This window comes from Halichoeres trimaculatus, unplaced genomic scaffold (genome assembly GCF_033239565.1).
Source record: "Halichoeres trimaculatus isolate MK-OKI-2021-1 unplaced genomic scaffold, fHalTri1.1 fHalTri1_scaffold_23, whole genome shotgun sequence".
Classification (NCBI taxonomy): domain Eukaryota; kingdom Metazoa; phylum Chordata; class Actinopteri; order Labriformes; family Labridae; genus Halichoeres; species Halichoeres trimaculatus.
This window is the reverse complement of record NW_027437201.1, coordinates 19,049,436-19,065,608: the sequence shown is the minus strand read 5'-3', so window position 1 is coordinate 19,065,608 and position 16,173 is coordinate 19,049,436. Positions and strand designations below refer to the sequence as shown.

The 16,173-nt window shown below is 40.7% G+C and overlaps 1 protein-coding gene across 1 annotated transcript in view; it reads right to left on the bottom strand.

Annotated features, from left to right (window-relative positions):
• Window positions 1-16,173, bottom strand: part of myo1d (myosin 1D) — a 118,164-nt gene that overhangs the window by 59,177 nt on the left and 42,814 nt on the right. The window contains exons 12-16 of the mRNA XM_074662922.1: window positions 11,434-11,504; window positions 8,506-8,580; window positions 7,935-8,067; window positions 6,622-6,788; window positions 2,664-2,871 (exon numbers count right to left, since the gene is read on the bottom strand). Coding sequence (XP_074519023.1) covers window positions 2,664-2,871; window positions 6,622-6,788; window positions 7,935-8,067; window positions 8,506-8,580; window positions 11,434-11,504 — 654 coding nt within the window. The remainder of the gene's footprint in view (window positions 1-2,663; window positions 2,872-6,621; window positions 6,789-7,934; window positions 8,068-8,505; window positions 8,581-11,433; window positions 11,505-16,173) is intronic.

Genomic DNA, 16,173 nt, shown 5'->3' with positions numbered 1-16,173 from the left:
ATAATTCTCCAGAGGGAGAGGGTGAAGAGCAGCCGTCTGGGGTGTCTGTGGGAACAGCCCACAAAGGGTCACGCTGATCAATGCAGAGGTCAACCAATCAATCCGCAGCGGGACTTCATTTGGCCAGAGAAGCCTTTCGTGTCTCAGAGCAAGGGGATACTCTGAGAAAGGTAGACGTGAAGGCGAGGCTGTGTGGAGGAATTTAGGATACCTGACTCAGAAATGACATGTTTCTTCAACCAGAAAACAGAGGCCTTAACAGCAAAACTATATATGCTGTATTAGCGTGAAAAAATATGGTTTCAGGTCATTTATAGTAAGACCATTGCCTGCAAGAAGAGGCGTGGGTACAGGAAGTGATTTCATCTAAAAATCATCCGTTACTGATGCATTCAAATGGCATTTGAAGGCTGTTTGTTTGAATATTAAAAAATAAAGTGATTTGATTTTAAAGTCTGGATTTCCAGCATGTTTAGGCAGACTCAGACCTCTAAACAGCCAAAAACCTGATATTGTGAATTGGCAGGTTAGCATTAAATGCTAAAACTTGACAAAATTTTTATAGACACATCCTTAAAATGTTCTTCTTTCACAAAAACAGCAGTTCAAAATAAGAATAAGTTATATGATGTCTGATATTAAAAAATGTGTAATCACTCATTAATGCTTTTATTTTTTCCCTTTTTGAACTTGTCAGAATTGTTTCAATTGTTTTGGGGGTTCTTTTTGTTGTTGCTGTTGATCCGTTTTCCCTGTTTTTTTTTTGTTTTTTTTTTTTTGCTTATTTTTGTATTTTTTTTCCTTTATTATTAATTATTTTGGTGTTTTCATTTGTTCTTTTCCCTACTGATTTTCTTTTTTTTCTTTTTTGTATTTTCACATGTTCGAAATAAAGCATTCATTCATTCATTCATTTTTGAAAAAAAAATATCATTTCTCACGGGAAATTGATCATCAAACAAAGCATCTGATTGTTATATGTTATGGAAAAAAATCACATTCTTATATGTACGTTGGTCATGAGCAAACTTTCAGGAATTGGTAAATTAACAGTTGATGTTATTCTCTTATATGTTTATAATTGATAAGATGTTTGTTTTTTTTCTTTGTCTTTTTTTTTTGTGTGTGAGCGTTTTCTTTTTTTCCTGAATTTTATTTTTGTTCTCTTTGGCCCTCCACTTTGAAAGCACGTTGGACAATTACCCTACGTATGAAAGAAGATCAGGGTAACTGCACATGCCTCTAACAGACTGTACATAGATACAGGGTAATAAGGAGTTCATTGTTAAAAGAAAAAGGAAAATATTTAGGGGTACACTGATCACAATTTACTGGCCGATCACCGATCACCGATCTTTAAAAAGCTTGACCTGCTGGCTTGGGCCAATACCTATTTTTATTTTTAAATTTTTTATAACTGACAGCGTAGACCTTCAATGTTCCAATCTTATTTTATTGAAAATCATTGAACAGTACCTGTAAAACAATAAAATCTTTATGTTTTAACTTAAACAACCAATAAAGTGTCCTGAGTTTTAGGTCTTAGAGCAAAAAGCAAAAATGGCTGGCTGTCAGACCTTCCTGGAGGTATATAAGATCAGTTTTATATGTAAGGATGGGCCGATCACCGATCCCCCAAAATTCATCAGCTCACAACCATCCTCCAAGTAAAAAAAAAAAAAAAAATGTTGAAAATCCGAGTTAGCTCAGCTTCAAATCGTGTCACTGACTCGAGAGGTAAAATTAAAGCAGCGATCATCACATCCTTACAGGCTCACTATCCACATACATCTGTTTGACAGATACGCTCTGATTCAGAATCTCAGGGGTCCTCAGAATCTGCAAATACTCAAGTCAAGATTGGAGGAATCTTTGCAGGGAGGAGGAGCTGCTTTCTGAGCAGCTCATCTAACGACAAGATGGGGAAATTAAATGTCAATCACATGAATCCCAGGTGTGGGATACTGAGCCTTAAGTGCTCAGATGATACATGCAGCGGGCTCAAACCCACTCTCCTGTCAGTCAGGGATGATGTTTTGATGCATCGGGCGATTTGCATAGAGCAATCTTAGTCTGACAGCCAGACGGAGCGATGGAGCATGTTTACAAACCGACCTCTCCATCCATCAAAGTCACAGTGTGTACACACGGCAACAAAACTAGAACACACACCTGAGAGACACAGACAGGTTTACATCCAGTCAGGCCAGTCTCAGCCTCTTCATTTCAGGTTATTGTGTGTTTAATAACACAGACCTGATTACCTGATTTCATTCCATTCATGCTTAGAGGTCGATTACCTCCATCAGTGGATCTAACATCCACTCATCCTCGCTGAATCTGTGTCAGTGGAGGAAGTTACATTCACCTTGAATATCATTATATCTAACAATGATGATACATGATCAGATTAGTCTGAAAGTAGCTCAGAGCTTGTGTAACTTTAGAGAAAATTGAGGTCTCTGAGGTTATTCTTATGCAGACTGCGGATGAGAGCGTTACTCAGGACGTCGTCAGGAACAAAAGCGTCTGATTATGGGAAGAAAGAGGAACGGGAAAATGTAGGCCAATAAGAACTCATTCAGATGATACAACACAGAGAAAGGTCTTAAGTTTGGAGGCAATCAACAAGAAGAACATGTGTATCACAGACTCAGTCTCACCTTCTGTAGGAAGAGGACGATCCTTTGCACCATCTCTGCCCGCTGCTCCTCCAGGCTGAAGAGGGTGCGCGGCGTGCGGATGAACACTTTGGTTTTCCCGTAAGCTACGTCGTGGTCGAATCCACAACCCTGCAGGAGCCTCTTCACCGCGTCTTTGTCAGACGGCAGGTCATGGTTTGGCCAGGTGAACTCTGAGATCATCTTATATCTGAAAGAAAAACAAAGTGGGATGATTTCACACAGCTAATAGTGTAGGGAAACAAAAAGGGGTTAAATCATGTTTTGTTTCTACTGAAAGACCTTCAGAGCAAGATTGAAAGTCTGTAATGTTCCTCTTCTTCAGTCTTTTATTGAATTCTTTCAGAAAATCTTGAAGTGATAAAGATTCCTGGGTTATGTCAGGACACGTCCGTCCTCCAGGATTCGAACAGACCGTATCATCGTGTCACTTCACGGCTGACCCACTGGCAAAGCCGTGACGCAACACCAAGACTAAACACATCACAGAGAGGGATTGGAGTGACATTGGAGTCGGATTTCTTTTTAGCATGTTATGCAAAAGACTCATTATCTAACCCCCCTCACACTCTCACACACACACACACACACACACACACACACACACACACACACACACACACACACACACACCGGTTTGGTGTGGTGTTTTCAGAGAGGGCAGTGGGAAAATGTGACAGCTGGAGAATGAGCGCCAGGCTGCAACAAGTGTGTGTTTACAGTTTGTTTGTGTGGACGTGTTGAGGGACGTTAACACCGGATAATCCTGAAATCACGCCGTGTCCTTTGGATCATGTTTCGTGGTGACTCGGAGGCTTTGACAGAGTTTGATACAGAAAACAAACGTAAGGCTGATCGACTTCTCTGTCACATGACAGGCGTTTTATGGGCCTCGTCTTCTGCAGGGTGAAGTATGAGACTCTGTAGGGCTAAAAACAGCACTCACTTCTTTATTTTATTCTTTGGTTGTGTGTCAAGGGCTATAACATGTTGTAAAACACACTCGATAACAAAGAAAGAAGTGTTTATGTGTGAGCTTAAGGGGGTTAAGTTTGTTGGTTATGTGTCTGTTACAGTACGACAAACCATCAGGGCCAAACAGCTCAACCTAACATAATCTAACACATCTCCTTGACATACATCTCTGTCTGTATACAGCCGCTCTTATGGGGAGCTCTTGTGCCAGATTTTCAATGAGGGCGGCATGAAGAGTCACAAATGTACTTTTGCCTGCTGATTTATACCTACACTGCAGGAACTGAAGTCTAAGCAAGTGTCTGCGTCTTATTTTTAGTTAAAAAGCCAAATTAGACTTAATGACAAGTCCAGAAAAATATCTCAGGTGTCAGTTTTGTCTTTTAATATCTTAAAATAAAACATTTTTTCAGGAGTTTTAAGATTTATAAGACACAAATACTAGTTTAGATTTCAGTTTTTGTGCACAATAGTGAAGAAATAGCTTTAACAGCAAAAGAAACATTGACGGTCATTACTTTATCTTACAGAAAGGTGTGAATTCAAACATGTAGCAATCAAGGTCACTGAATTCAAACAGTTTTGATCCCTCACTTTTCTTTTTCTTTTGGTTAGATTTGGTATGGAGTCACTCTTTTTAAGAGCAAAAAAAAAAAACTGGTGTTAAATACGGAGCCAATGCAAAAGTGCTAAAGCTGCAGTTCTTCAAGTGTCCACTTGAGGCAGACTTTCATGTTGGAATCATTGACTATATATAGAGTGGACAGTGTGGCTCCACCATTTACCATTGTACAGTTATGAAGCCAAAATACCCCCATCACAGGTGCCGCCATTAGCAGCGAGTCTGCGCAGTAAAGATTGTGAGGGATTCTGGGAGAATCTGAGTGGAGCCAGGTGGCAAAAATAGAATATATATATATTTATTTGTTTGGAGATTCTAATCTTTTCTTGACTCTACCTCCCGACATATTTCACAGTTCCTGAAAAAAATACACAAGAACGACAGCTGTCAATCATCGTTACACTTTACATGAAACCTCATTTTTAACCTCTTATAACTAATAAAAACAAAACTTCAGAAAAAGAGGACCTAAATACAAGGCAGCCAAATGATATCTTGAAATTACCACAACAATTGAATGTGAGAAACATTTCTATGAGGTGTATTGATTGTTTAAAGTTTGACCACAGCCCATCTGGAATGACCGGGGAGCTGGATTTTTGAACTATACTGCAACCAGCCACCAGAGGGAGCGGTTTATGAGGCGACCTCAATTCGAGCCGAGCAAGATGACGTCCATTTTTTTTACAGTCTATGGTTGGAATGCAGAAGTACAGGTTGTTACAGCCTGGTCTGAACTAATGTTGTGGATGATGTGGTTTAATCTCTTAAGGCTGGGTTATGCTTCCCGCGGGAATGCTATGCTTGGAAATGAGACACGCAGAACGGGCACGAGACAATGCAGGGGGTGGTGTAAGGCAAACATACATCTACCACAGCACTAAACTAGAGTAGAAAAAGTTCTTTACACTGTTTACTTTAACAGCATTGCCATAAATTATTCATCACACAGGTATCACGGTGATCTTTGCTTAATGACTCGAATAAATGCCAGGACTTTTTGTACTTTGGGCACCAGGAGCTCCTGTTCCTCTATTTGTCTCTGTGCTGGAGTTACAAATTTTCAGAGGTGTGAGACGCTGAAATTTTCTTCTTGAACAGGACGGCGTGAGAGGCGAGGCTGCTAAGATGATGCTACAAAGCTACGCTGACTTGTCAAGCTTGAACCAAGCTTTATTTATGCATCCATTTCATAACTGTGGTTGATTTTTATTTTTTATATAAAATATGTTTGAAAAAGAGGCTCAGCTTCACCTTATCAATGTTTCAAAGATGACAAAGGTTTTTTTTGGCCACATCCTTCTATGGGCAAAATGAGACACATCCATTCTTCAATGTTTCTGTGATTTAAAAATATGATAACTCAGACACAGAATACATGTTGTAAAATTATTTAAATTATTTTTATGAGAATATTTGAACATTTCTGAGTGGTGTTGTGAGCCTCAGACATCCATTATCAGCCCTCCGCCTGCAGTAAATGAGCGCTAATTGGGATACAAACAACGCCGTTTGGTGTTTGAGCTTCTGTGTGAATAAAACATGAGTTATTAACACAGGTCACTGACTGGTAGCTGTTTGATAATTCTCCACGCCGGAGCAGAGACTTTCTCAGCAATATTTCTGTTTTGTTGAGCAGAAATTAGAATCCTGCTGCTTTTTATTTGTTAGACTCAGAGGACAGAAGCTTCACGCTCTGACTGTAAAAACAGATTAAACTCGTTTTAGACACGAAGATGATAATGAGACGCTTATTCTGAGATGACTGCTGGAGATGATTGGAGTTACACAACTCATATTTACAGCCCACAGTCAGGAGCTGCCATGTGCTATCAGTCATGGATGATCATTGTGACGCTTTGCGGGTTCAGTTTGAACAATTACATAAACGAGGAGAGTGTGAGGAGTGTGTGAGGAGCACCCAGGTTTTCTCTTCAGTTTTCAGCTCTGATATTTGATCTTTGTTGATGTATTATTGTCTTTACAGCCTCTCTGACTCCTGTCTGAGGATCTTCTGTTTGTGTTTGTTGATAATGTAATGACTTTTAATTATTTCTCTTTGCTTTGGAGATAATCCACTGGATTGGAGGATTTATGCACTAATCCAGTTGGCTGCGATCATATCTGTGTGTGGCAGCGAGATTATTCGCTCTTGATAAACACCTGCATCTGTACGATTCGTTCTGCTCCTCTCATTGAGCCAATTTGTGTGTGTGAAGCTGTAAATCTTTGTCTCAGAGGAGGAAATGTGATAAATCTATTTGTGGAGCAGAAAATCAACCTGTGTTAGTCAGAAATACATCTGTGTCTCTTTTAGGTTGGTGGTTTTGGAGTCTTGGTTACCTCTGCAGAAAGCGAGGATACGTCTGTCTGTAGGCAAAGCCGGCTCGTCGCACTCTGACGTTCTCCAGCAGGCCCAGATACTCCACCTGATGTCTGCAGCGCTCGTGCTCGAACAGCAGGGGGGACTTCACATCGTTGGGTTTGATGCAGCGGACGTAGTAGGGTTCCTGTGGGAGTTGGAACAAGAATTCAGTCTCCACAGATCTTTGGCGAGTCATCTGATGTATTCCTAGATAGTAGATAAATTAGCATGTTCTCAGCTTTCTACTTTTCCTGAAACTCTGGGCATAAACTGAAGAAAACAAAGCCAAATAAAGCCTGATATCACATCAAGCAGAACTCGAACCATGCCTCACAATTAAACCTCTCATTACAAAGAATACCTATCTTCTCTTCCTTGTCTGTTTCTTGTAATTTTTTTCATCTCTTTTTCGTCATTTTTGCATTTGTAGTGGGTCATTTGTTGGTCATGGACACCAAACTGGTTTTGTCTTCAGTGATATTTTTACTGTTTTTGCTCCTGTGTTTGTCTGGAGATCCTACATGTAACCATGGCCGCATTGTTTGCATGTGAAATCAGCTGTAAGCAGCCTGTAGCATGTCAATGCTAACTGGTGCAAGGCCTGATGTTTCCCCACAAGGTGAGAAGAAGGAGGTGAGGACAAGCTAGCTGTGCTAACCCAGCAACAGTGGGAATACCAGAAGGCAGAGTAGCATCATGCTATTCACAGAAATAGCTAAGGGAGCTAACACTGGACACCAACGTCTCATTGGAAGAGCTTCACCTGCTGTGAGCAGACAGGATCCAGGAGACAGAGACTGAACAGACTGCTGAAGAAGCTCAGTCCTGGACCCTGTGGAGGTGGAGGCTGGCTGACTGGACAATGATGGACAAGCTGTCAGCATCTATTTTCTTATGAAGCTTTTTGCACTTTCTATACACTTTCTTACTTTTGTTTTCTTGATTATTACTGTGACTCCTGAATTTCCCCTCAGGGAGTATTTTCTTTTCTATTCTATTCTATAACAATAAAGCACATTTTCAGGATCATAACCTGCTCTCCATCGACTCCTCTGCGGTTATTTCCTGCTTTGAGGAACATGTGCGGGGGCCAACAGGATAAAATCATACAAGAGTTCAACCTGCAGCCGAGTACGAGGGCTCAAACAGCTTTAAAGTGATGTGAAGGACCCAAAAACTTTCTGGGTCGTCTGTGTGAAAGCTGTTACACACTTTTTTAGAGGTGTTTGAACGGTGTTCCAGCTCTGCCTTTAAAGCTTTTCAAACTAAAATCTGAGTCCTGACTCCTCACCTTGCTGGCCAGGTTCTCCACCAACAGGATCATGGAGTTTTTGAAGAGCGTCGCAGCTGTCAGCGGTCGCTTTGTGACTTCGGTGATGCTCAGTTTGCCTTCTGGCCACATCCCTTTCAGCACCGGGTTGGAGCTAATCAGAGAATGAGATATGCAGATTAGAGTCACAGTGAAGGTCAGGGTTTCTGTTCTAGCTTAAAGTTTGTGAATTTTATATCTCACAGTCGACCTGAAACAAAGCAAAGATGTTTAATTAAACTATTAGCACATTAGGCTGCTGAATCATCTTTGGCTGCGATCCAGATATCATCCTTTTGACCTCGACAAAGAGTGTAATAAAAAGCACATTAGCCAGGTCAGGAATTACCAGACCTCACATTTATATTCAGCCGGAAAAACACCAGAGAATTGAAGAGGAGGAGGAGGAGAGGGGGATAAGAGGAAGCTGAAAGGGGATTAGTTGCACGAGCCCCCTCACTGTTTTTTCTTTTAGGAGGGGTGTTGTGTAATTAAAGTGCTGCAGGGGGGTTGATTGAAGCTGTGAGTGTGTGTGTGTGTGTGTGTGTGTTACCTGTTGTACAGCAGTCTTTTGAAATCCTGGAACAGCGTGTCTTTGTTCTTGTCAATAAAACCGACCACTGAGTACCTGAGAGGAGAGAGGAGGAGGAACGCATGAGAGCACACACTTCTACACACACACACACACACTTTTGGGAGGTTTGCACACTTTGTTTTTTGTTTTTTTGTTCCACAGATTTAATGAGCATGAGAATGACATCACGTATTCAGCGACAAGTAAGAAGTGATTCAACCTGTGCATTTAAAAACAGGGAACTATTTTATTTCCGTCACAAACAGTGGCTGTTTTTCTGCTGACAGTGTGTTATGAGGCCAAGATGTAGATAAAAAGTCAAGCACACTGCTCAGGTGTGATTTTGGCCCATTCCTCTGCACAGATTGTCTTTAAATCTGGAATATTCTTTGGTGCTCTCTGGTGAACCCTTTTCTTTAGTTCTTTCCACAAATGTTCAACTGGATTGAAGTCAGGTGATTGACTAGGCCGTTCTAACAGATTGATTTTCTCTCTTTGAAACCATTTGAGAGTCAACTTTGCCGTGTGCTTTGGATCGTTGTCCTGCTGGAAGGTCCAGCCACGTCTCATCTTCATCATCCTGGTGGATGGCAGCAGATTCATATCAAGAATTTCCCCATACATGGCTCCATTCATTGCTCCGTCAGTTATATGAAGTTTGCCAACACCATGAGATGAGAAACAACCCCATGCCATGATGCTTCACCTCCAAACTTCACTGTTGGTGTAGTGTTTTTTGGCTGATGTGCAGTGCCATGTCTCCTCCCAACATGGTATGTAGTATGACAGCCCAAAAGTTCAGTTTTGGTCTCATCTGACCAGACAACATTCTCCCAGTATTCTACAGGCTTGTCAAGATGCTGTTTAGCAAACTTTAAACCAGCTTCAACATGCCTTTTTTTTGAGGAATGGAGTCTTGCGGGCTGAGCGTCCATAGAGGCCATGGTGGTGGAGTGCATTGCCTGTTGTTTTCTCTGTAACAATTGTACCTGCTGCCTCCAAGTCTTTCTGGAGCACTTTCAGGGTGGTCCTTGGCTCGTTGAGTACTCTTCTGACTGTCTTTCTGACTCCCTGGTCAGAAATCTTGCAAAGAGCTCCTGTGCGTGGCCTGTTGATGGTAAGGTGGTGCTTCTTCCAATTGCGAATAATGGCCCCAACGATGCTGACTGGGACATTCAGGTGCTTTGATATACTGTATATTGTTTTTGGTCTAGTTGCTCTGCATTTTTCATTAAATTTCTCCTCAGGTGTAAAAAAATATATACATATATCTCATCCAACATAAAATTTCAGTCACTCAACTCAATAAAATGTCACAGCTCCATTTCAGAGTCTGGTCTATACTGGCATAGATGGACTCAGATTGTGATGCAATGATACACACACTTTGTTTTTGTCTTAAAATTCTAACCTGGGGAGTAAAACATGAAAGACATGACATAAACATGACGCAGAAACACTGGCTGCTGCGTTGAGCTGCTTTCAGATGATTCCTCTAAACATACGCTAACCCTCTCATCCACATGATCATAAACACTCTTGATAATTTGTGCTGTTTGCTGTTTCACTCCCCACTGTGAGGTGATGTAAGCGCCCGCTCTGAGTGGCTCGGGGATCAATCCTGGCAGCCAGCCGGGCCCTGCTCCCCTGCCTGAGTCCTCCCCTGGGTGGCACCCACTTATGGGCTCAACACATCTCCCTGAGAGCTCTTTAGCGGACTTAGCGTGTGTGATTTATTCATTTGAGCGATGTCCAAGTACTCAGGGGATGGTGAAAGTAGTGCTGTCGTTTTCGGGGGGGATGTCCTCCAGTGAAGATCTCGTTGAAATGTGTGTGTGCACAGAAGTCCCTGTGAGTGTTTTCGAGGCTTTGAGCGTCTCCTTTGGATGTGAAGTGTGCCAAAATGATGTGTTAGTCCACGTTTAAAGACTACAAAGAGAGTTTTCAGAGCCGTTTGGATCACTGTGTGGACTGCATGTGTTAAATTATAAAATATGAGGCTTAAACCAGACGGACACAGGGTGCATCGACTAGTCTTTGATCAGTTTTAACTCGTTCACATTAATCAGCTGTAATCCATGATGCTCTGGCTTCTTTCCGCAGAAAATGAAGGGATTAAAATTCAGAATGAGGAGCCGTTTAGAGACATATGAGACAGATCATGGCTTTTTTTTTTTTTAACTGAAGCTGGGAAATGTTGTGTAAGTTGCAGAGAAAAAGGGTGACCTTAAAGCGACACGTCTCTGCAGGAGGATCACAACATTCTGCAGCAGTTTGTCGCAGAGTTAACTGATATTATTCCTTTTATTGTTCCAGTTCCAGTTCATTAATCTGTAGCTTTGACATGCTGATGTGTGAATATTGCAGCAGGCTGTTTGGTTTATTTGTTGTGGTTATGTAACTCGGTTGGCTGTAAAACTAAACGGTCCTCTCGGGGTAAATAAAGTTGTCTGGATTTGGATCCGTCTGAATATTGGTTTAAATTTTGTGGTGGAGTAACAAACCAAGGATGTATTGAAGATAGAAATCATGAAAATTGAATCACTGAGTCTGGAGAGAGGAGTTATTTCCTGCTTTAGAGTTCTGCTGGAATGAAAGTTTCACTTTGAGGTCTGTATCCCTCGATCTACAGAGGAAGGGCAGAGAAACCAACGCTTTTTAGCAGCTGATATGTAAAGTTTGGCATCGTGAGGTTGGCAAATGTGGCAAATATGATAATAAGGAAAAAAACTCTTAAAAACAGCCGTTAAGTGTGATTTATAACCTCCTCTCTGCGCCTGAAGCAGCCAAAAGTACGGCTGTGGTTTTAGTCTGCAGCTCTGAGGCATGAATATGTAAAACTGTTGAAAAGAGCTCGACTCTCCAGTAAAAGCTCCACATGAATAAATAAAACTTTAAGATACTTACACCACGTCGCCTGCGTAGTGCCTGATGCGAAAGTCTCTGTCAAACTCCAGGTTCTTGTCAGTCGGCGAGAGCTGCAGAGAAAAACAGACGGAGCAGAGTGAGTGATAGTGAAGCTTAAGTCAGAGAAACAGCGTCAACATTTATCTGAGACATGACTCCAGTCCTGATGAGTAAACACAGAGTCAGTCCAACCCTTTAAGGCCTGTTCCAGTCTTTTTATTCATTATGTAACATCAGACACAAACAGAACATCACTTTTTACGCCTCTTTGGACCAGTTTTCAACTTTTTTGTCCCTCTTGAAATGAGTTTGTGCAGCAAACAGATGAGAAGTAAGTGCTGCTGGTGCACAGACAAACCTAATCATCTGATATTTGATGCCTGTTTTTCTGTCGTATCTGAGACCAATGAGATTAAATCTACAATGAAGCAGCAGAGTCTGGAGAATGTCCAGAAGAGGTGGCCTTGGCCAATTTTGGCCAATTTTTAGGGTGCTGATTTGATTTAAATTGCAATTCTTGGATATTTTCAGTTTTGAGTTTGCTTTTTTAACACCAGACCATGAGAAAAAGTTAAGTGGTGATGATGATGTCTCAATGCACAACATGAGAGTCAGATAAAAACGTTTTGCCCCCTGCTGGAGAAAAGCAGAAACTTTTTTCCAACTCAGCTTTTAAACAGAAACTAAAATGAAGGAGTTAAAGATGCTATGAGGAGGATGTGTTTTAACTGGACTCCCTTGCCAGCTTCTGGCCCAGAGTCTCACCACACTGTTGTAAATTACTTTTAGCGAGGAGTGTGTTTGTTTTGGAATTAAATGGATCAACACAAATTTTCTTTGTTCAAGACAACTTTTTACTGGATACAACACGCTGAGGTAAGGAACTTATCAGTACAGCTACGTAGCTCTACGGTTTGAAACGCGACATCAAGCAAACATTGTAGTGGCCAGATATATGAAGTGCTATCGGCAGCCCGGTGCTCCGACGTATCTGTAGGCTAACCTGACAACAAGTAAACAATGTCAGTTTGTAAGTAGTTTATTAGCAGTTGACATTTAGCGCAGCTAGCAGTCCAGTGTTATAAGACATGTCTGTAATGTGTAACGTTAGTGAATCCTGGTTATGTCCTGCCAGTCATCTACCAATCAGAGCTAACGTAACCTCACTCTTCATTTTATTGATAGAGTCTCAAGTTTGAACAGACCACTGCAGAATAACTGCTGACTGTGGGTTGGAATGAACATTGGCACTAACAGCTCAGTCCTGTTAGCCTTTAGCTCGTGCTCTATCACTCTCCTGTTTTTCTTTCTTCTGCTCTTCTGTCCTTTTTCTATCTGACAGTTTGGCTCATGTGTCCACCATCACTACAAAATTAGTCACAGAAATCATTTTCAGCAGAGAAAAACACAGATCTCTGAGTTTTATCTCTTCATCCTACTAAACTTCTTCAGCCAGAGTGGTGTTGTCATAGAGACATAGACGTGTTGTAAATCAAGCCTTTCTGCTAGATCCATCAGGAAGCTAAGAAGTAGCATTTTGAAATAAGCTGTAACCTATTATATCAGTGCTGATAATCTCATTTTAAAGCATGGATTACAATCAGGCATATATCTAGAAGGGGGACTTTTGCAAGATCACAGAAACTCCTCACAGGCCCTTTAATTTGGGAAAATAAGAGTTTTTAACAAAAAATCCAGATTAAAAAATCCTGATACTTATGTGAATCAATATTTTCCACCAAGCTGCTGAGAGACCTTGAAGTTAGGGGCCAGCGCATAGCCATCAAGGCTGCATCAGAGGCAGCAGGAAAGGAAGCCCTAAGTAGGAAGCCAGGAAGCACAGTCATGAAAAACCAGGCATTGGACACAGGCTCAGGACTGATCACCCTATGAGCTAGAGGAACACTACTGACACTATGTCCCAAATCCAGTTCAATCCCCCTTAAGTCCACCTACCCTGAAAGCTTCTCCTTCTTATCCATCCACCAATGAACTTTTGTATGTTTGCACAAAGTTAACATCTTGTCCTGTGTTTTTGAAATCACTATTAGCGCCACTATCTTTGGTTCATCCATCAGATGTATGTGAACCAGAGTTTCCAGAGCAGTTCTTTGAGTTATTGTTCTCTGCAGGTCGAGGAAAACGCTCAGTAGATTCTCAAAACTGTGAGATAGTTGAAGCAGTGATGCAGAAAACACTGTCAGGGCAGATAAAGCCTCACAGAGACGCTGTGCTGAATAAAATTTTAGAGACGACTAGAGAGGCCCGAGAAGACGGGGAGGAAGAGGAGGGGAGGTGATATAGCGTGACGAGAGAAGACAAGAAGAGAGGGGTGTGAAAGAGAGTGTGAGCCTGAATGTAGGCCAACGAGCAGAGAGGACGGAGGAGAGAAAGAGAAGCATGAATGAAAACCCAGAGAACATCGCCTCATCGTCTCATCAGCGCTCCTGTTTCATCCTCATCTGCAGAGACAACGCTGACAAGTTTGTGTCGTGCAGCGAGGAGTTGTGTGTGAAAGTGTGAGCGATCAACATAGAGGAGAGGAAACCTGAGCTCTCATCACAATCCTAAAGTATTCATGAGTATTCAGAGAAATTATCCTGTTCAAATACAGCTCCACAATTATTCAACATATCAAAACCGCCAAGTAACCCAGTGCAGTGTGTCCACATATTCTTCTCCATGTAGCTTACTCAGAGTTGTGTTGAAGCTGAGCGATGGGGAAAAGTAACAGAGAAGAAAAACCTGCCAATAAATACAACTTTAAAGCGGCACCGACTTCTACCTCGATGCTATTTCCGTCGGTCGAGCAGTTACACTCTGTTCCATCACTTTATGTCTTTGTAAAAACGCTGAATGACTCATCGGGCTCGGAGCTCTCAGACACACACACTCACACACACACTCTTGCTCTCAGACAATCAAACACACAGTGGAAGAAGAAGGACTGATCCCGTATGAGCGAAAATGTTCCAAACACAATAAAAAAATCTCTCAGACTCAGACGGATTCACTTCAGAGAGTTAAATGAGTCAGTCGGCCAAAGAATCCGAACCTCTCAGGGTTCAGACCTGAGAAAACCCCCGAGTGGAATCACAACCAAACTTTTTACAACTGCTTAGGCGTGGAAAGGAGCACAGGAACGCGTTGGGGGAGAAATGTTATCCAGAAAGAAGGTTTGATAACAGAAGTTAGAAATCTTTTCTGGAGATGTTGAGGCGCATGAACAAGAAGCTAAAACACTCTCAACAAGTGGTTTAATCTGGATTACAGCAATTTTAGCTAATAGCCATAACATCCAATCCATTGAGAGTTGGAACTGACAGAAAACTTTGATCCAATTAATTTGTTTTAGTCTTTTTTTAAATTATTTTTTTATTGAATTACTGCATCATTACAGCACTTATTTAAAACATCTTAGATAAAATGTTTCCTTTATTCTTTCTCTTCCTCTCTGTCCATTCATTTTTAACAGTCATAACATGGATTGGATACAAACAAGGAAAAAATAATAATTAATAATATAAAATAAAAAATAAAAAAATATTGATAATAATAATAATAATAATAATAATAATAATAATAATAATAATAATAATAATAATAATAATAATAATAATAATAAATTAATTAATTAATTAATAGTTATAAAAACAATGATAATTTTTTTTCTTTGTAAATTTGAGAGTCTGTCATGTGGTTCCTCTAGAGTTTAGACTTTCAGCTTAATTTCTTTTTGGTAAACATCTAAAATAAATTTTAAAGAGTACCTAGTGGAAAAATATAAGATACATAAACAAGAATAAGTGAAGAAATAATAAAACTAGTAAAATAAAAGTAATTATTAAAATATAAATTATTTAAAAAAATTAAGAATCATAAATAAGAAAACTAAGATACATAATTATATCCATGGATAGATTTTTTTTAACAAAATGAAAAACAGTTCCTAAAGTTCTGTCTAAATCATGATAATAATGGCATTAATCACAATGACACCTAAAATATTAACAATAAAATTGTTATGGTATCTTGAGAAAGAAAAAGCTGCATCAACATTATGCATTGATTTGATATCTTAGTATCATTTAGATTCAACGCACACACACACACACAAACACACACACACACACACACACACAGTAGTAGAGTTAAATAAAATCAAGTGTTGCAGAAAAATAAAATGCATGAATGAAAACAAACAAACACAGAGACAAACAGGTGCTCGCTCAGACAGACAGACTGCATCTGCTGGAGGCCGCTCTGCACCTCATCCATCTCAATCAGTCACACTCCAACACACACACACACACGCACACACAGCAAACACACAAACACACACATCTTGGCAGCTCTATGTTCAGCAGCTCCTCTGTGTTTGGGATTCAGCCTGGTGATTCGACTGAGGGTGTGAGGCTGCTGCTGCTGCTGCTGGTGTGTGTGTGTGTGTGTGTGTGTGTGTGTGTGTGTGTGTGTGTGTGTGTGTGTGTAAACAGAGAGGGCAAACTAATAGAAACAGAGCAAGGTCAGAATAATGAGAGGAGGGAGCACGGGGAGAGACTTCAACGAGGAATTTAATTCAGACCCCACTGCAGGAAACGGATACAGATCAATCCATCAATGGTATTTAATCTACAGCGTTTAATCCTCAGAGCATTTAAGACCTAAACCACTGACGTAGTTATTCCAGGAAACCTGAGCGACTGCAAGGTTCAGAGCTGAAACGATTCATGACATAAA